This window comes from Oryzias latipes, chromosome 18, assembly GCF_002234675.1.
Source record: "Oryzias latipes chromosome 18, ASM223467v1".
Taxonomy (NCBI): Eukaryota; Metazoa; Chordata; class Actinopteri; order Beloniformes; family Adrianichthyidae; genus Oryzias; species Oryzias latipes.
In genome coordinates this window covers 9,308,173-9,328,420 of record NC_019876.2, presented here as the reverse complement: position 1 = coordinate 9,328,420, position 20,248 = coordinate 9,308,173, and the positions used below count along the sequence as shown (strand labels likewise).

Genomic DNA, 20,248 nt, shown 5'->3' with positions numbered 1-20,248 from the left:
ATGTCATCCATTTTTATCTTCAAACTACAATAGAAGGTTTTATTTTGAAACCTGGACCCGTTTCCTGTTTCTCTGGCTTTTTGCCGGGGAAAACTGAACTCCTGCGTGAAGCTTGTGTTGCGTTGTGGAGGGACAGACGTGAGTCCCAGACATGACGGGGGTGATGGACACATTCCGCCGGATTAAGGCGCGTTCAAAGCAACAGGGACGCACCGCAGACGGACCGGTGTAAATCAGGCTTTAAGCTACACTTTAAAGACGCAGACGTACTACGACGCTGCATGTGGGCACTATTTGCCACAGTCTTGTTAAGGAACAGTGAGAGCAAATACCTCTGATTCGCCCTTGTTAGCTTCTACGGGGGTTTGAAGGTCCGGAGCCGGCCTGCAGCACGTCATGTACACAAAGATAGGAAGCTCCTTCAGGATTCTCACCACTTCTTTGTGGGTCTCACCAATCAGGGAAATACCATTAACCTAAACAGGGAAAGAAAACGCTGTTCTGATAGTCTGCATGTCTGTTCTTCAGGGCAGAGGAAATGTCCTACAAAACTCTCTGATATTTTAACAGCTAGCCTAAATTTCTCTTTTTTTGCCTTAATTTTTGTTTTGTCAATTAAAAAGTAAAAAGAACGAAGCAAACTGAAATAAATATTTGTTTATTTACTTATTTGACAAAAGCAAAGAACATTTACTTTTTCGACTGACTCTGCTTGACTGATAAATCGACATCACAGATATGTTCAAATCAAACGCAGATGTTATAATAAATTGTATTAACAATAGTAAATCCAGAGTCCTTTTTGCAGGGCCCTTCTCTAACTCGGTGTTGGTTTGTAGTAGTATTTGATAGGGTAAGCACACCAACACAAAACACTAAACTATGTATATCAAATGTATAAATATTGAACAGCTTTTTGTTTGGTTTGGTTTGGCTTAGTTTATTGTATCCTGACTCTGTTTATCCCGGATGAGCTGATTTTTCCTGAAGTGTTTAAAACTTGTAGTTTCGCAATAATAGTTTTGTAGTTTGAGCAGATCTTCATTTTGGATATCTTAGTTTAGAATATTTCCACTTGCTCGGTTGTTGGACAGAACTAGTTGAAAAAAAAATAATAATAATAATATTTCCACTTGGAATATTTTAGTTTAATACATTTGACCTTAGTTCCGTTTATATTCCAGTTAAATTCATGCACTTACAAATAATGCATTTCATCTGTGGTTTAGCATTGCAAAGTATATCTTATCCTGACTCAATTTATTGTGGTTAAACTTACCCTATTTTGTCCTAAATTTGTTCAGATTATGAGTGTAAATGACTATAAACACAAAACAAATTAGGCTTTAAGCTGCAATCTATAAATATAGTCTTTTTTTAAATGTTTAGAACATTGTATTTCAAGTTTTCTTAAATGTTGTTTGAAATATTTCTCAATTTTCCAAGTAAATGTTTGGATGATGTAAAGACTGCCAGGATGGGACGCTTGCAGCTTGGATTCTAATCAGTTAAAGCTCAGTATTTCTGTCAATTAGATGAATTCTAGCATTTCTAAATACCAAGCCCAGCTCCTAACTTCACCTCCACCAGTTCATCTCCACTAAACAGTTGGCCACAGCGTCCCACGGGTCCTTCAGGAAGAACAGAGCGGATGTAGTGATGCCCCCGGCTGGCTTCAAGACTGATGCCCAGCCCACTGCTTTCACTGAACTTCTCCACCTGAGCCACCTGGAAATGAAGCAACACACGGATATGAGAACGGGACTGACTGACTCCTCCCCCCTTATTTTTTTTAAACATATTCTTGTTCATCCGAATTGTTATTTTTTTTCTGTAGTGCAAGTTATTTCGGTTATAAACTAGTAAAAGTAAGCGGTCTCACGGCAGACATTCAAAATGTTTGATGGACAGACTCTCCTGAGCCAGCTTTCAAGTGCTAAGGGGCGTGGCCTCCCGACATGCTCACTCCTTATTGGCGAAAGTGGTTTGTCGTAGAAACGCTGATTTAGACTGACTTGGACCAACTGCTGAATACTGACGGCGTCTGGCTCCAACGTGGCGGCGTCCGTGTGGCGAAAAAATGCTGACTCAATTGACTTCGTTTCATTGGACCGTCGCCTGTAACCATCGTTGGGCGGGGAGCCACACAACCCAGCACAACGCCTTCATTGTTTGTGCGATCAACGTGGATCCGACCATTCTGATGCAAAGAATATCATATAACCTTTCTGTGTACATCGCTTTCCTTCGCTTCAGAGTTTGCCGGAAGGACGTTAATTGCGTGAAACCATTAAACAGCTGGAGATAAAGTTCTGATGTTGACGTTAAACCGTGGAGAAACACTGAAGAGTGAACTTACGATAACTTCATTACTTGGACCCAGAATCTTCTGCCACTTCTTTATAACTTCTTCCTCTTCCAGTGGTGTTAACTTCAACCCTTGAAAAAGAAAACACACACACACACACAAACACACACAAAGCTTTCCATTAACAAGCTAATTTAAGGCAAAATATTTCTTTAAAACAAATAAAAAAACGATTATTAAACTCCTTAAGGTTTCCGTCCAGTCGGTCAGGTGAACAAAAGCTCTTATCTGTCAAATGTGTGGCCAGGAGAACCCCCCCCACAACCTCTTACCCTGTGTGTCTATTGATAGCTGATCCATGGCTGGGGTGACACCAGATCCATCACTCTTTGTGTGGAGCTGCGGTTCTTCTGCCGTGACATAACACACAGTCAATCCAGCACAAGCACAGCAACAGTAATTGGCACAGAAAATGTATTTTTCATAAACACACTATTATCCTGTCACGTTTCCTTTAGCAAATGTTACGTTTTCAGTCCTCCATGGTATAGAGCCAGCTGTTAAATAATGCACCTAGAAACACCATAGTTACTAGATTTTTCCACTTTTTTCCTTGTAAAACGATAACATACTTATTCCAGTTATAACCTGATTAAAATTCACTGAAGTTCTATTTTTTTATTTTATTTGTTTATTTTTAAAAAGTTGTTTTTTGAAAGGATATAGGATCGGCAAGGTCTCTTTTCATGACCTTAAAAATGATCTTTTGTTTGAATAATCAAAGTTTCTCTTAATATCTGCGTTTCCATTGGCTATGAAATGGTGCAAGTTTGGATTTGCGATGATAAATTCACCAAATGAAAACACCAACATAGCGAAAAAACTAATTCTTTATGAGAATAGTTTGTGCGCTTAGGGGTGGCGGTTTCTTAGGCGAATCCTAATTGACATATTTTGCAAATCGGCGTGTTTTCTACCAAGTGATCCGTGAATCGGTCCGCGTCCACGCCGTCCACTGCTGTTCGGTGTTGTTTTAGTGCTATTGTATTCACTAAATTACCATTGACTTGTGTATTCCAACAGATTTACCTCCCAGAATGCAAATGGTCAAAGCAGTCTGACCACAAGGCGTTAGTTAAGAAATAAAAACGAGCCAGAAATAAAATCTTTAGTCTGCTTGTCACTGTAACTTTTTTTTTTTCATATTTTTAACTTAAAGCTAGAGCTAAATAAGCGAATTCATCATGTCTTCCTGTTGTTGACGGAGGAGTCATTGGAACCTGAATCTTTACTCTGGTTTGTGTTCTTTTCAAAGTACAGAGCCAATATTTTTATTTGTATTAACTAAACTGCCTAAATTGAAGGTTGCCCCTCCCCCAAATGCCTGGCCGGTGCTTTGATTTTGCAAAAGGAAAAATCGAATTTTATTCTTCATAATTTTTTGCAGTTGTTTTCTTTTACACATCATCACTTCTAAAGGCATTTTATTTTATATTAAGTACAGCAAATAAAAAAATAAAAAACAAATTTAAACAAAAGTATTCTAAGGTAAGTTGTTACTTTTAAACAATATGTCATCTGTAAACAAACACATCCGTCCTACCTTGGGCGGGCTCCTCGGCCTGCCTCCTCTCCAGCTCCAGCTCCCTCATGACTGTGGTGGTGGTGGGGATGGCGGCGGACGGCGACAGGACGGAGGCGCTGGGCGACACGGCGGGGGGGATCTCCTCGGGTCTGAAGCCCCGACGGATCAGCTTAAGGCGGACGGTCTGGCCGGTGTGTCTGAGCAGCTCCACCGCCTGCTGATTGGTGTGTCCCTGGATGTTCACGCCGTCCACCTGCAGGGGGCGATCATCCATGACATCACAGATTGACTGTTGTACCGGTACATGTTTTGGTCATGGAACAAAGACCGCACACATGTTTTTGTGCTATGTTTTTAAATTGTGTAGTAAAAACAGGAAAATTGTTCGTTTATTCTAGGACTTTCAGAAGAAAAAAAGTCAAATAAAATAATTTTCAGATATAAATCTGCTCCTGATTCACAACGAATTCTCAGAAATGCTAATTTGAGCTGAAGTTTCTTTACATCATTTTAAAAATGCCACGAAAAGATATTAAAAACACTTAAAATGCAATTTTTTTGGGACTGGTTCTTTAACTATATTTTCAACACAATGAATTTAACAAAAGGGTTTGAAAGCTGTTTCCTCCAACTAAATTTGCATTACAGACCAAAAATGAAAGCACCTCCTGTATGATCAGTTCCTTAAGACGAATTTAGCTCATTTATTCCTTAAGACGAATTTAGCTCATTTATTCCTTAAGACGAATTTAGCTCATTTATTCTGTCGAAATAAGGATAATTTAGCGACATGTTGAAGTACAAAAACATTTCTAGCATGTTTGACTTTTCGGCAGAGAACAGCAGTGATTGCAACAAAGAGGGTACTTACAGCTGTTATCTGGTCTCCCACATGGATGCGGCCGTCTTGATCAACAGCGCTGTCTTTTGTGATGCTCTTAACAAAGATACCAGAGGGCTCTGAAGAATCATGAATGACAGAATTAAAAGGAGATATTGATTTTTTTTAATTCAATAGAAACTGAGTGTGTACATAATTCCAAACTACATATTTGATCTGGAGTTAACCCACTAGAAAAGAATAAGGCAGAAAGTGTTATTAAGTTGAAACTCCAAACTGATGAGTCCTTGACTCTTGGAAGTATATTTTGCTGTTTTCGTCCAGTTTTTGAGTGAACTTTTGTTTTTTTCTACTCTAAAAAGTAAACTTTTATTTTTTTCTACTCCAAAAAGGTGTTTTTCTCACCTTGTTTGGTATATTTTTTGACAACAAAAGCTCATCATAATAATAATAATAATAAATCTAAATGTAAATGTTGGGGTTTTATTGTGAAAAATCACAAAACTTTTGAACAAAACGTTACGTTTTTTTATTTCATTTTTTTTAATAGAAAAAATATGTTTTACATTTTTTAAACGACCAAGTCTTATAAAAACCTTTACATTAAAATATAATCAAAGTCTCTGCTGTTTTCTAAATTCTGGTTTCAAAATAAAAAAGACACACAAATCCCTTATAGCCCTGCATGGCAAAAAACAAAACAAATTCCTAAGGTAAAAATGCCAACATTTGTTAAAAATTGTCACAATAAGATCTCATGAGGACTATTTTACCCAATGGAATAAAGGGGGATTTCACCCTTTTTACTTTCACTAAGAAAATGCGCATCAGGTCATCGACGTAGCAGTAAACTGAGCTAGAAATGATCAAATAAATAATTTGGCATTAGCATTGGGAGATAATAAAAAACGTAACAAGTAAAACCTCATTGGGTCAGTAGTTTGAAGCTCCAACTTTACAAACCTGGTGGGATGGACAGTTAGCACATCTTTTAAGTACTAGAAATTTCCTTTTAAAATTGGTCACATGACCTGGACTCTTGGGAATCCAAATCCTCAAGGTTTACCCACAGATTCTAATAACAGCAGCAAAAATAAAAAAAGCCTTTACGCAAAAACAGGCGGCCTTAGGTTGATAGACTTACACTAAACCAATCACAGTTTGCCTGATTTTCTATCGTGTTTATCATTTAAATGAAGTGAAAAGAATCCTGACTCACAAACCATTCAAATCAACCAGAGAAGAGGGTTAACTAGAATATCAGCATGTGAGGAATTCAATTTACTGCATGTGTCTTTAAACGTGTATTTTGAACCCTCACCTGAATTTTTATCGCCCACGTAGCCGGCAATGGTGATCCCCAGTCCCTGTGCGTTCTTGGTGAGGCACACGTTGAAGCTTTCGGCCTCCTCTTCCTCGTCAGCCTAAGGCGGGATCATTAAATCAACAACAGTATTGACATTTAAACCAAAACCCATAGTAAATGTAATGTGCCGAATAGCCTTGTTGATGTGGGTTTTAGCCTTGGTCAGTGAGCACTCTGAACCTGAGAAGGTGTGCATTTGGAGGTGTAGGATAATGGCTTCTGTGAGTCACTGACATTCAGCCACAGAGATGATTGTACAAGAATAAAACGCTCTTGAAACCTTCAGTTGTTCTGATTCATATTTATAAAGCTATTTCCTGTAGCACGATAAAAAAACCACAACAATGAAATCTATATGTACCACACATGCACCAGATTGGTTTATTTTCAAAATGATGTCATGCATAAGGCCCTATAAGAGGCATCAAGCAAGACAAAAGTCACAGATGAATCTGTCAGTCAGAGTTTATTAACTATGTTCACAGTAACGCTAGAATTTGCTTGTAATACGCTAAACTACGACCCATTAGAAGCGTTAGGCCCTTTAGCATATTCACAATCAATACCTTTAACTCCCAATCTTGTTTGCGACCCGTAAAAATTACAGTCCAACACCACACCGCTACATGGTAGCTGAGTTAGCCTATTCAAAGAAACACCAAATGGACCCTTAGGGGGGTTGACCCATTATGTGCGGGGGGGGGGGGGGGGGGGGGGGATTCCGTAGAGGGTCACAAAGAGGTGCTGGTGCATCTTAAGGACTTAAGGGGAGCACAGGTGTGTCTTACAGTTCCCTGGAGGCTTGTGTTGCCAACTCAATAGACGTCACGAAAATGATATGTACCATTGTCGTGTGTGTTGTAAGTGTGTTGTGAAGTATTTGTAAGGGTAATGTCGTACAGGTGATGTTGTCGTACGGTACCCTTTGCGCAGGATTTCACCCTTCAGTAAGGTACGTGCACTGGCTCCATACTGACTGCATGCAAATGCTGTACACATGTAGTGTGCAGGTGATCCGCAAGTACACATAGGATCCCCGTAAGATACCATCACAAACAATGCCCTGATTTCCTAATTTGGTCATTTTTATTTGGTCAAGGGACGCGCCGGAGGCACACAAGGAGAGCACACTTTTTACGTGAACAGTACTAACATGCTCCTTGCACAGGGTTGGGGGGTGGGGGGGGGGGTTGTAGAACCTGCCTGTGTCTCACCTACTTCCCTGTCACTTACCCTTGAGTGTTGTTTAAGTTTTTGATACTACCTACAGCCCAAAGCATACGTGTAGAACATGTAGAAACGTGTACAAAACAATGTGCATGAACATTTTTCACCGAGCGTTCTACGGGTTTGATAGTTCCTGCGGGCCACCTACGGGTACAGGTTTGACCACTATAGTGCGGAATATGAAATAGTACATAAATTGCATTGAATATTAGTCCTTTTTTTGGTTAAACTCGACTTTGTTTTGTTTTGGTACCTGTTGTTCACTGACGGTAGGAAGCACTACTGACATGACCGCAGATGGCGTTTCCTCCACCGGAGCCCTGGTCACAACCAGCTTAACTCTGTTGCCACACTGCCGAAGGACCTGCGCCACCTGCTCGCTTCCCATCCCGTGGAGGTCGGTGTCCCCAATTCTTAGGATGTGGTCTCCACTGCGCAACCGTCCGTCCTTTCAACACACAATCAACATTAGCCTGGTTCAAAAATCATGACCAAATTTAGTGTTGGGTTTATTGTCATAGTGCCACTTCTGGAGAGGTCACATGGACAAGAAACACTTTTTAGTTTTATTAGACCCTTTAACATCAGAGCTTTATATACTTTTGACTACTGTAACTCTTCAACCGTTTCAGCAATTAACATATTTCCAGCGGATTCTGAAGCAGAGGAAAAACTGCTTTGCGCTGGTATGCAACACTTCACAGGAGTGAGAGCTTACGCATTTAACATAACTCCAACGTGAGATTTCGTTAATTGCATCAATGGTCAAAGAGCTGCACTAGTTCAAAGAGTGTGTTATTTAGGTGTCGCCGGCAATATCTCCTGTGTTGAAGGGTTAACTTCTAAATTTAGGTTGGTCACCTGGTCAGCTATGCCTCCAGGAAGAATAGTTTTGACGATGACCCCTGTAGTCTTTCCTCCAACAATACCGAACCCAAGACCGGTGCCATCGTTCACCAGCTCAATTGTCTCCACATGTTGCCACTAGAACAAAAGCACAAAAACCCATATTTACCTTGACCCCTTTGTTTGATTACTGTACTTAATTTTACCGACCGGCCCAAAATGTTTGTTAACGTACCGCGCTGGAGTTGGCTGACAGAGTACTGGCGGCAGACGGCGTGCGGGACACGATGGGACTTGTCAGCTGGGGTATTGGGCCCCGAGCCACTGTCAGATGCACTCTCTCGGACGCACTCTGCAGGAGACCGATGGCTTGCTGGTGGCTCACTGTCTGATCGAGGGGCTGACCATTGATGGCCAAGATCTGGTCGGCCTCCTTCAGCTTTCCATCGCTGATGGAACCACAGGCGGTGAAGAGAAAAAGGGTTTTGCAATTCCTTTATTTAGGTATTTTTTGAGGCTGAAGAAAAAACTTTAGCCTGCAGTTTGTCCCTTTAAATTGGACTTTTGTATTTCATAGCAACAAATTTGTATTACGGTAGTTTGGGATTAAATGGCATTTTTGAATGAAAAAACAAAATTTCGATTTGTGCTTAAAACTGGTCCAGTTTTGATGTTAAGTCAACATACAAGAAAGTTCTGCGGCGCATTTTGGATTCCAACGTGCATTTAAATTTTCGCCTGTGGTGCGATGTCTTCAGAGTTCTATCTAAACTTTGGTGATAACTCTGCATCACGTCAACCAATCAGGAGCCCAGCTTTAGTGGTAACGTGCTTATTCTGTTATCAGCAACTGAAAATCAACTTCCGGAGAAGCTGATTGTTGGGATTTGGGTTCCTCCCGAACTGTATGATGTTTTTCTTGGTCATGGCGACTTTTTTGCTTGTAGAGCCTTCCAAAACCAAGCTTCTCTCCTAACACCATCCACGTCTTCCGTCATGTAGCAATGATGCAACTAAATTTGACAGAAGCTCCTCCCACACACATTAGGATGGACGGCAAAACAGAAGCAATGGATGCAAATTTGACTCGCAAGTTATGTTTTGTGTGAACGTAGCATTAAAATCTAATTCAGATCAAAACATTAGCCCAACATCTCTAAACTCTTCGGTCTCCATCTAATTCCATATTTCTGGTTTATCAAAAGTTCCAATAGAAGTTTAAAGTAGTCTACTATACTACTTTATGATTTTAAACCAGCATGTCGCTTAGGTTTTATACACATTGGAGCGTTCTTTCTTCCTCACCAGTCAGCAACACTTCCCGGCTGAATCTCTTGAATAAAAATGCCGAGTTCTCCGCGGTTCTCGCTCTTCAGGCCCACCAGGCTGAAGCCGAGTCCTCCTGACGCTGGCTTCTGCAGCTCCACGTGTGCTACGTAGCGTCCCTTTATTCAGCACACAAGCATTGGGTCAAGAGCGCAAAACAAGCTTAGATCTGTCATGAATGGTGTTGCTTATACCTGCGCCATCGATTGGACAGCCTGGTCCAACTCCTCGGATGGCGTTCGGCCGTTGACGCATGCGGTGGCGGAGCTTTGCGACTGGCCTCCGTGGGGCTTGACTGCTGTGCCATGGTCGTGGTGTTCGTTCGCTCTCAACGCGGGTACACCACCCTAGACGAAAACATTCAAAGGCATGAGTCTGACGCCTATAGGCCATGGGCAAAAGGAGCAAACGAGTGTAGGTCTATATTTATAGTCGGAATCAGTCCAACTGTGGACGTAAACAGCAGGTTTACTTTTAGACAACAAAGCCCTGAATCTGGTCGTCTAAAACCACTGGGATAGATGGCTTGTTATCCGGCAGCGATTAGCCGGATCTATGACAGCCTAATCCCTCAGGAGATAATGGCTCTTAGCTGGTGTTCCAACAACAAGGAGGCTCCAAACACAGCATTTCTGTCACAAGGGGTAGGCCATCTGGGTGTCTTAGTATGCCTGGGCTTTAATTACCCCCAACTGCTTTAGATTTGTGACAGATGAATTACCGAAAAATTAGTTGGCAGCGTAAAAGGGGCCTTTTTTTAATTTTGTGATTCTATCAGCCATTGCTTTTTTGTCTGTCTAAATTTGATTGAAGAGAACGGACACAGAGCTCAATGACACGTCAATGTCAGCAGTGGATTTCTGAAATCGCAGAAATGTTGGTCCAGTTCTAGGTTCGTTTCTAGAGGAAAAACACGATGGGTGTACCGAGCTAAAACAAACACCCCGATAAGTTAGCGGCGTCGGCTGCTATGTTTTCGTCCTCGCGCATCAGCTTTTGTTAGCTGGGGCCCGGCTAAGAGGATTAAAGTTCCAGTTTGGTTCTTGCACATTTAAGAAATTGTTTCTGCCCCACTTCACGCCGCCGGCCTTTTTCCCTCACTGGAGAGGGGAGTCCCGTCGCCATAGCGACCGGGACTGAGCAAGGCCTAACTAGCAGAAGCTCAGAGATGAACACTGTGAGTGTTTGTGCGTGTAGCTGCTGCATTAAAGTCCAACGTTTCTCCAAATGGAGGGTCAAAGAATCAGAACGGCAGCATCAAGACCAAACATACATCTTTGGTCCGTTTTATCTGACTCATGGCTCTTTAGCCTTTTTCTAAAGCCAGTTTGGAATGTTGCTTACAACTCACACAGAAGCGCACAAGCTTCTTTTGAAATAACCCAAACCGATTCTGCACTGCAAATACCAGAGGGGCTTTCATAATCCAAATTCTGCACAGGGGTGAAACGCTGCAGCGTAGCGCTGCCTCCCACTTCATAGCTGACATATTTCTGAGTCTGTCTGAAAGGCTTACCCTGGCCCCTTGCCACTGTGACTTAAGAGCTGTTTGCCTTCACAGAAATGTTCACTTCTCAAAAAAAAAAAAAAACAACAACACAAAGAGTTACTGACTTGGACCAACTATCTCTGCTCATAGACTCGGATCATATCAAACGTCTGTGAACTTTGGCAAAATTTTGCTATAGCGGCAAACACTACAGGGGATTGAAAGGGAAGCAAAAGGCAAAAGAGCCAAAAAAAGAAGCACTGAGAGGACAATAAGTATATAGGCAGAAGCAACACTCCTTCTTTAGGAACCGTGCTAGTAGGAAAGGCTTCACAACTGAACAAAAATGTAAAAATGCAAATAAAATAACAGATTTAAAAGGTTTTATGACTTGTTTTTAAACTATACCCACCCTTCACTCACTGCACCATTGCTACTTTCTGTTAAGAAACTTTAAGTACTTATTTTCAGGCTCCATGTTGAAATTGATTTATCTTCACTTTTCATCTAAGATGATGGATTGAGTTCCAGATAGAAAGGGAGAGCACTTTAGAGTTATCTCCAGCATTGTCTCTGTTGCATGCTTTGGGTAACTGTCTTACTGAAAGACTGGTCAAATCAACGGTCCAGAACAGTCCCCAGCAAATCTTTATACTTTGCTTAGCTCTTCCTTAAATTGCACTGACAGCATTATACTTCCTCCACCATGCTTTTAGCTGGTAAGAACTCAATTATGAAGAACCTCATTTCCCCAGAAACATGATGCTCGGGTGCAAAACCGATGAGTTCTACTGACTAACCTTTATTGAAAAGGGATTTTCAAAATAAAAAACCTTCAAATATTTGCTCTCAAACTCCTCTTTTCAAAAATATTCTAAATGGTAATTGGCGTATCATAACTACCTTCCTTGAAGGCCAAAAGGGCTATATAGTCACAGTCCCATTCACCCATGCACACACATTCGTTCACACACCGATGACTCCACTACCAAACACTGGCGCCAACCTATAACCACCAGGAGCAAAGTGGGGATTTGTATCTTCCTCAAAGAAACTTTGACACATAGGTGCACAGAGCGGGAACCGTACCTGCAATATTCAGGTCAGTGGTCGACGGTTTTACCTTTGCCCCACGGTCGCCCTAATTCACTGAGAAAATGCTATTTGAGAGCAGTTTTCTTCCAAAAATGAGCGGTTTGGCTAAGTCACAAGAATTTCCTTCCAAGCAAACCAAGATGGTTTTTTTTGGAGGTGAATTGGGTTTTACTTCTTGGGTCCTCACCATAGTTCAGATGAGCTTTGACACCGGACCAAATTATGAGGACTATTAATAGAAACTGGTTTTAGTCTGGACCAAACATCCAAGTTGAGGATCCTTTGGGTATTTTCTTGGATTATATTGAGAATCCTCCGTCTCATAATATGAGTCATGGAATTCGGATTTAAAATCTAAAAGAAAAAATATTCAGTCCAGAAGCGATGACAACAACAACTGGATAACTGAGAATCTTCATAAACAGCTACCACAAGGTCTAAATCAAAGGAGTGCAGAACCTGAGTCAGTCTTTACCAATATTTCCCCAACTCCCATAAGGAATCTCTGGACCTTCCCCAAAGTGACCATTAGGTGTTTGCTCACCTTTCTCTTTTGGAGCCCCTTTTTCCCTGTTTGTTGAATGAAAACTACTGTCTAAAGATCACATTCATGTAGCAGATGATTATACATATATAAATATATATACATACACTGTGTATGAGCTGTATTTGTCTGTGTTGGATGTAGCAGCATATAGAAAAGTATGGACACTTGCAAATAATTCAAGTCATTTACAAGAAGTAAGATGTAAAAACACAAGGAAGATTACATTAGACCCAATGTTTACTAGTGAAACCCATTGACTGTATATAAGAACTGGACTGAGTGGCCCCCTCCCCCCCTCAACCTCTAAAAAGCAAGTATCTGCTGGCTTGAGGAAGCCAAATTAGCAAAGACTTCATTGAGAAATAAACAGCTATTACTCAGTCATTCTATTTGTCAGAGTAATTATTTTTACTCTGCTACCTTTTTTTAACATGTTATTGCTAATCCTACTTGTGTTCATGATACTTTTTATGTAGTGCAAGTTATTCAAGTTATAAACTGACCTATCAGATGTCTCAATAAAAGTAAGTGGTCAAAACATTTGATTGATAGATTTGGTGTTGCCCACTTTGAAGTGGCAGGAGTGTAGACTTCCAACAAGTTCACTTCAAATGGGCTAAGGGGGTTGCCATAGACGTCGACTTGGATCAATCACTGCTTACTGATGTTTGACTCCGCCATGACACCGTCCATATCGCCAAAAAAAAATGGTGACTGAATTGACGTAATTTCCTTGGAGTGAGCTGTTTTCTACGGGTGACGTCACTCGGTCCAATTCTCATATACAGTCAACGATTAAACCATGTCAACGCGCCATTTCATCTAGCAGATATTTGGCATTCCTGCTATAACTTCTGCCTCTCTCAGGTTGTGGTTAGGATATCTCCACAGAGGAAGGCTTATATTTACCTGCTCTTTGAGATGCTGGACAGATTTCTGCAGGGCCAGGATCTGATGGAAGAGGGGACTTTGAAGGACAGATTTGAGCAGGCTGAGCTTCTCCTCGGTGGGCACCTCCCCCCTCTCCTTCAGTTTGGCCTGGAGACGCTCCACCGCCTGCAAGGCACGCTGTGTGTCTGCAAGCCGTCGCATATTTCAGTGACGGTACCAGGCAGGGAGCAGGGACGGACGCAGTGAGAGGAAGGCGTGGGGGAGACAGATTTATTAGAAAAGATAGTGAGGCTGGAAAGAAAGTTTAAACAGTAGTAGTACTTAAAAAAAAAAGTTTTTCATCAATCATTTACTAACTTTGTTGGTGTTCTAACAAAAAAAATGGTTTAAGTTGGGTTTAGCCAAGACTAAACAAAGCTTAATGAACTGTACCAAATGTCTTGCATAGAAACAAAGACGTAATTTCCAACGCTTTATTTGCGAAAACCTGAAAGAATACTTCCACTTTGTGCTGCTAGCATCCAGGAGCACTAAATGGCTTTAAGTGTAGAGAGATAAGTGGACCAGGTCCTCGGTGTGTTTGCTTGCTGGACCCTACATAAGTCCTATCAGGCAACTCCAAAGCATCTTGTTAGTGGCGGAGTGGGAGCCAGCTGGACGTTGTCTGGGCATGAATGGAACAATTTCTGAAGCTTCCCAACTGTAACTAACACCTCAAAAGACATGCACATGCTCCACAGGCCCTTATGCTCTGAAGGACTTCATTACTTGAACAAAAGGTTGCAAACGGTCCAGAAACACTTCAGCCTGAGGACATTTTTTCTTCTGTTTGCAAATTGTTTCCTGCCATGTCATTTTCATCTCCAGAGTGATGTGGGAGAAACCCCACCAGACTGTGGCACATGGTCTAAACTACGCCTGCACAATATACCGCAAATTTATCGTTATCGCAATATCAAGCTGTACAATATGCATGTCGCAAAAGACAGCAAATTTGCAATAAATGGTTACCTTAGATGTGGCCAAACAATCGTATGGCAGCTTGAAGTGTTTAATGGATTGAAAGAATCCCTTTCTGCATTTGACCAATCAGATGAACCCCTTCACATTGTTAACTAATCGGATGGCGTCCTATGATGTTGTATGTTCGCCTCCTACGTCAACAAGGGTCATTTGTAGTATAATTTTTAAGCTGTTGTAATGGAATAGGAATAATATTTTTGGTTGTTTTGCTAATTGTTTATATACCGCAAATTGTATCGTTATCGCAATATTAATCACTGATATCGCATATCGCGAGTTTTCTTCATATCGTGCAGCCCTAGTCTAAACTGTACAGTATATCCTCCAAATGACAAATTGACCCCGTAACCCTTGTGCTATCCTAGGGACTTTAATGTTGGGAGTTGGGTCATCTAGACCCACTAGACAGTGCGCTGAACCTTTTTTCTTCAATGATTTGTGATCTTCACTGGTGTCCATGGATTACATGAAATCTTTCCACCTTTATCCACCTTTGTCATGGTAGGGAGAACACGTCAATGTAAGGGTGGGGTCATCTAAGATAGCACAAAGGTTAAGGAAGGCATGCGCTCTGATGACTATTAGCTGTTAAGTACTCGATTTAAATTCTACATTTTCTAAAATTAAGAGCTAATTTGTGATTCTGTTTGGGATAAACTGGGGCGCCGCTTTAAACGCCTCATTGCCCCTTTCACAGTCAACACGTGGGTCTCTACAAAAGCGCAGAATGTGACTTCAACCCTTTAACAATTCAATTCAACTTTATGTATTCAGCCCAATATTACAACAGCAGTCGTCTCAATGGGCTTCATACCGGTAATGTGTAATAGACATTAAATCATAAAAGAACATAAAGTCATAGAATTCAATAGGTAATTGCTAAACTAAACAAACAGACTAGGCTAAACTGGGCATCCCTGCCCTTAGACCCTCGTTCTCTGTAAGGAAAAACTCCTGGAAAAAACAGATTTCGGAAAAAAAAAGAAGAAACCTAAGGGGTGTCCACATGAAGGAAGGATCCTCCCTGAGGAAGGACAGGCAATGGACCAGAACTCATAGAGAGGAATTAGCTTATCTAACTCTACAACTACATGTTTAAATGGTCCAGCACTGGTCTATAGCTTCAATGTCTTTTGTCAACCGTCACTTTTCATATGTTTACGCAATGAATGCAATTTCAGCACATTCTTAGATTAGCAATGTGTTGCATAACTGTTTAATGTCAATATGAAAAGCCGCTGGTTTCTGCATTAGAATCAGCTAATTCACTTAGATCGCGTAAACAGTCAAAGGGTTACGGTGAGTGAAAGAGACAGGTGTTGCCGGCAACATCTCCATTGTTAAAGGGTTAAAGGAAAAACAAAAAAAGAAGAAGCTGCCTGCAAAAACGTACGACGATTCCAACGCAAACAGAAAATCTCTTTTTGGTGGCAAAGTTATCTGATCTAGCGGTACTGTCTGTATTGACATTCCCCACGCCTTGAACCACGTTTGGGCCGGTTGAGAGTACCTGGCAGGAGACAGTTGTATGATGTGCAGCCAGAAAGTACAAGACACCCAACTGACAAACACACCATCCAGGGGCAAAACTTGCTCATTAAAAAGCAGCCCTCAGATTTAGAAGTAGAACTATGCTTTTGTGATCACCGCTAAAAAAAATAAGAAAAAAAGAAGACTTACCCATTGTTTCTATCATGTTGAGACCTCCAGATGAGTTTAACGTCTTCCACTTTTTTCAAGGCCTGAAAATGAGATTAACAATTACCAGAACAAGATTAGAAGATGCTATGTCTTCCTGTTGCCTGACTTCCTTAAACATCAAATAAATGAGCAAAACCAAACTCCCTCAAAAAAATAAAAATAAAAAGAGCTTTTTGGATACTTTCAACAACAAAAGAATTTTCTTATTCTTTATTTACAGGAAGTGTTTTCATACCTACAGGCCTGTTGGTTTCTTGGGATTGTTGCATCATAACCACAGATCTTAACTTTGTGCTGAAGAGCTAACTCACACAGCTGAGTGTGCAAAAAGAGCCATGAGATAAGACATCTCTGTATCCACAAATAGAATTGTGCTTTGAGACATATATTTAAGGAATGAAACAGTCAGATAACTGTAGATTCTTCAAACCTCAACGTCTGTAAACGTTAGTATTTGAATTTCTCTGACAAAAAAAAATAAAGTTTCTAGATGTTAAAGGGGAAATCTGTCTGCTTAAAGTTAATGTAACATTCATTACCCACACTTTACATCTATATTTTAACAGACACAAATGTTTTTATACAGGTAATAAAAATGATAGTGTTACTGCTTTTAAGACTACTATATACTTAAACGTTTCTCATTGGAAACTAATTATGCTTAATTACCTTTTTAAATTGTCTTTATATGCTAATACTCAAAAAAGTGTCGAATATAGAACTGGTAAGTATGATAGTTTATTAGAACTTAATGTGGTTCTTAATGTTTCAAGAAGCAGCCCTCTTAATGCTCAAGGGCTGCTTCTTCACTTGAATTCATATCTAAAGTATAACAAAGTACTCTAAAAAAATAAAATCAAAACACTGCATGAGAACTGGTCTGAATGACCCCTTCCTCCCTCACATTCCAAACAGGAAGTGTCCGCTTGCTTCAAGAAGCCAAAACACCATTGACCTCTACTGAGAAATAAACGGCATTAGCTCAGTCATTTTATTTGTCTCTATAAATGTTCTTGCTCTGTTTTAACATGTTCTTGCTAAAGTTGTGAACTAGCCAATCAGATGCCTCAATAAAAGTGGGTGGTGCCTGCTGGCCTGTTGACGACGTCTGGCTCCAACATGGAGTCACAAAAATGGCGACAAAATTGACTTCATTTCTTTTGTTACTGAAAGTAAGCCAGTTTCTATGAACGATTGTCACACTCCGTCCATATCTCATATACAGTCAATGTCAAAAACTGTAATGCCATTAAAAACAAAGCCTTATATGTTTTAATTTAAAAAGCATAAACCATTTGTGTAAGTCTTGTGTATTTTGCGCCGGAACAGGCGTAGGAAAAAAGAACTACCTTATTTTTCACAAACAGAACGTGTAAAAATTAGCATTTCTGTCACATTTGAAAACACAAGTTTAAAACCAACATTTTGTTTTATTAGAGGCTAAAACATTACTGGAATCAGGTCAATAGAAATGGCCTAATGGTTACAATGATGACTCAAAGTCATATTTTAACCCAGAATTGGGGGTTCAAATCTAACCAGTGAACAGACATCTTCTCCTTTTGGTGACTTCTTTCTAATGACTGAAGAAAAAAAATTTTTGTAGCTCTTTTTATTTATATATTTCATTACGCTAATATAGACTACTGAAATTATCGGGGAAAGTATTTTATTTACACTGTTCAGTCATCAAATTATTAGGCTACTATGATGTTAAATCCTAATCTCTATTTATATATTGTATATTATATATTATTATTTTATATAATATTGTGTATTATATATTATAACACATTTTTGTTGAACTCTAATCCGTGCATCTATCACTGCAAGTTATGACGTATTTGTTAAAAACAAGACAAAAAACTTCTTAGGTGTTACCATTATAGGGTACCTACAGACATTCTGTTGTTGAAACATTAAAATACTTTTCAAAATGTCTGTGGTTCAGATCCCAGAGCCATAAATTCTGAATGTCTTTTAAACTTACTAAAAAATAAAATATAAAAGGCCGTTTATGACCATCTTACCTCGTTTTTAGGTTGCGTTTATTTTTTTTCTGAGGAATTTTGATCCTTACGGCTTGCCATATTTAAGGTAATAACAGTTTGCGACGTAGCAGCGATTTTCTCTCACCGGTTCAACAAACTTAGCGACTAGACCTGAAATGATCAGCCAAATGACTGCTTTGCTCCTACAGACGGAGGAGACCGTTAATAAATCCTTCAGTATTTATGAAAACAGCTCCTAAAGCAGCCGGGACAATCCGCTTTTCTCAACTCCTCCTCCTCCTTCCCCATCTCCTACACGGAGCGAGAAAGCAACAGGCGACGGAGAAGTTTAACACCGACTCCGCCTTACCCAAACAAACTTGTTTTCTCTAAATTAAAACTATTATCGTTTACTTAATAGTACTGAAACACATCTCGCCTGTTCTCCTATTTTCAACACCGACCGTCTGTTACTAAGCTAGACAGCCACGAACAAAGGGGCACTCTGAAAGCCCAAATTGGCTTTTTATTTAATATATCCGCGCGGACATTTTCCGGAGCGAAAGTGGCGCTAAAACACAGACTTACATGAGCGTGGAGACGCCGGACGCTCTTTCGGTCGGTGCTCCGTACTTTCCTCTGTTGTCCTTCAGCTAACGGAGCTCTGAGTGGGGCTTAAAGATGGGGCGTCGTGTAACTCGATCCTCTGGACATGTTCAGCGATGGCCGCGCTAGCTAGCTGGGACTGAGGCGCCGCTTGCTGGTTGCCGGGGCGCCATGGCTCCAAATCAGGCCCGCCCGACACCCAAAAACAGCCACTACACTCCAAAATTTCAAATATTAACCAAGTGAACTAAATTGTTTCTAAATAAACATTTTTGAGATTAAATTAGAAATATCCTGCATTATAAAAAAAACTTAAGTATAGTAAGTAACTACCAAGTTGTATAGTTTAAAAATATGTCAAGCTAGCTTTTGTTTGTTCGCTTAGTAAAACAAAGAAAATGTTATTTCAAACTATAAAATAAATAGAAATGCAATAAACAAATGAATCAAACCTAATTAAGTTATATATTACTGGAATTTTAGGGCCAGTTTACTTTTTTTTTTAAATTACGACTTTTAAGTCGTAAATTTACGAGAAAGAAAGTCATAACTGTTAAATTACGAGATTTTAAAGTTGTAAATTAACAAAAAAAATCTCGTAAGTTTACGAGTTTTTATCCCATAAATTTACGACTTAAAATCTTGTAAATTTACGAGAAAAAAGGTAATAGATTAACGAGGAAAAATCCCCAAAGTTTTCCGTTTATCGGAGCCTAGCTGGAAGATGAAATATGTGGAGTCTTTTGTGAAGCTTTATTTCCTGATAGGTTTAAAAAACAAATAGATTCTGAACCTTTTGGTGACTCAAAATCAAACTATTGTCAGTGGAGACATCTTTCTGGGGTTCGGGGTCGGTAAAATGGAGTTTCATATGTAAAATAAGGAGCTCAGAAACACCTTTGGGTGTAGAGGACCGCTGCAGCCTTTATTTTCCTTTTCATTCACAGAACCACAAGTTCATTTGTCACCTTATATCATGAACCTGTCATCCGAACACCAATGTAGAAGTAAACAGTGTTACATACGCCCCCTACTCCAGATGAAACGTCCCGTTTCAACATAAAACAATAAAGATGAATGAAAATGGTCTGTTATATTAGCATTAGAACATTGACAAGCCCAAAAAGTGCACCTCCTCAGACGAAAGCGTCACACAGACGTAGAGATCTTGTCTTTGGTGGAGGAAGAAAGGAGGGAAGTGGACATCTGCAGGGTTACCCGGAACTTCATCAACGGCTGCAGAGATCCTGCAAACCACCCATCAATAATTAAAACATGAATAAATCGTAAATCAAACAAATGAGCTTCCAAACATTTAGAACGTTATCAATAAACATTCAGTTTACCTGTTCAATTGAGGTTTGTCGGTCTGCTCTGCTGCTGCGCGGCATTCGCTTGCTGCTGCA

At 40.2% G+C, this 20,248-nt stretch overlaps 1 protein-coding gene across 11 annotated transcripts in view; it reads right to left on the bottom strand.

Moving 5' to 3' along the window:
- The window catches only part of mpdz (multiple PDZ domain crumbs cell polarity complex component), a 65,376-nt gene extending 46,396 nt beyond the window's left edge, over nt 1-18,980 (bottom strand). For 6 of the 11 annotated variants that reach the window (XM_011487345.3, XM_020711568.2, XM_020711570.2 and 3 more), the window contains exons 1-15: nt 18,825-18,979; nt 16,225-16,286; nt 13,540-13,706; nt 9,694-9,846; nt 9,479-9,618; nt 8,409-8,622; nt 8,189-8,311; nt 7,581-7,775; nt 6,056-6,158; nt 4,765-4,853; nt 3,912-4,146; nt 2,641-2,718; nt 2,360-2,439; nt 1,582-1,728; nt 333-476 (exon numbers count right to left, since the gene is read on the bottom strand). In XM_011487345.3, coding sequence (XP_011485647.1) covers nt 333-476; nt 1,582-1,728; nt 2,360-2,439; nt 2,641-2,718; nt 3,912-4,146; nt 4,765-4,853; nt 6,056-6,158; nt 7,581-7,775; nt 8,189-8,311; nt 8,409-8,622; nt 9,479-9,618; nt 9,694-9,846; nt 13,540-13,706; nt 16,225-16,240 — 1,884 coding nt within the window. In that variant the 5' untranslated portion in view covers nt 16,241-16,286; nt 18,825-18,979. Of the gene's footprint in view, nt 1-332; nt 477-1,581; nt 1,729-2,359; nt 2,440-2,640; nt 2,719-3,911; nt 4,147-4,764; nt 4,854-6,055; nt 6,159-7,580; nt 7,776-8,188; nt 8,312-8,408; nt 8,623-9,478; nt 9,619-9,693; nt 9,847-13,539; nt 13,707-16,224; nt 16,287-18,824 lie in introns of all 11 variants that reach the window. The other 5 variants (XM_020711563.2, XM_020711569.2, XM_020711567.2 and 2 more) reach the window with 1 other exon arrangement.
- Nucleotides 18,981-20,248: the final 1,268 nt, after the last annotated feature.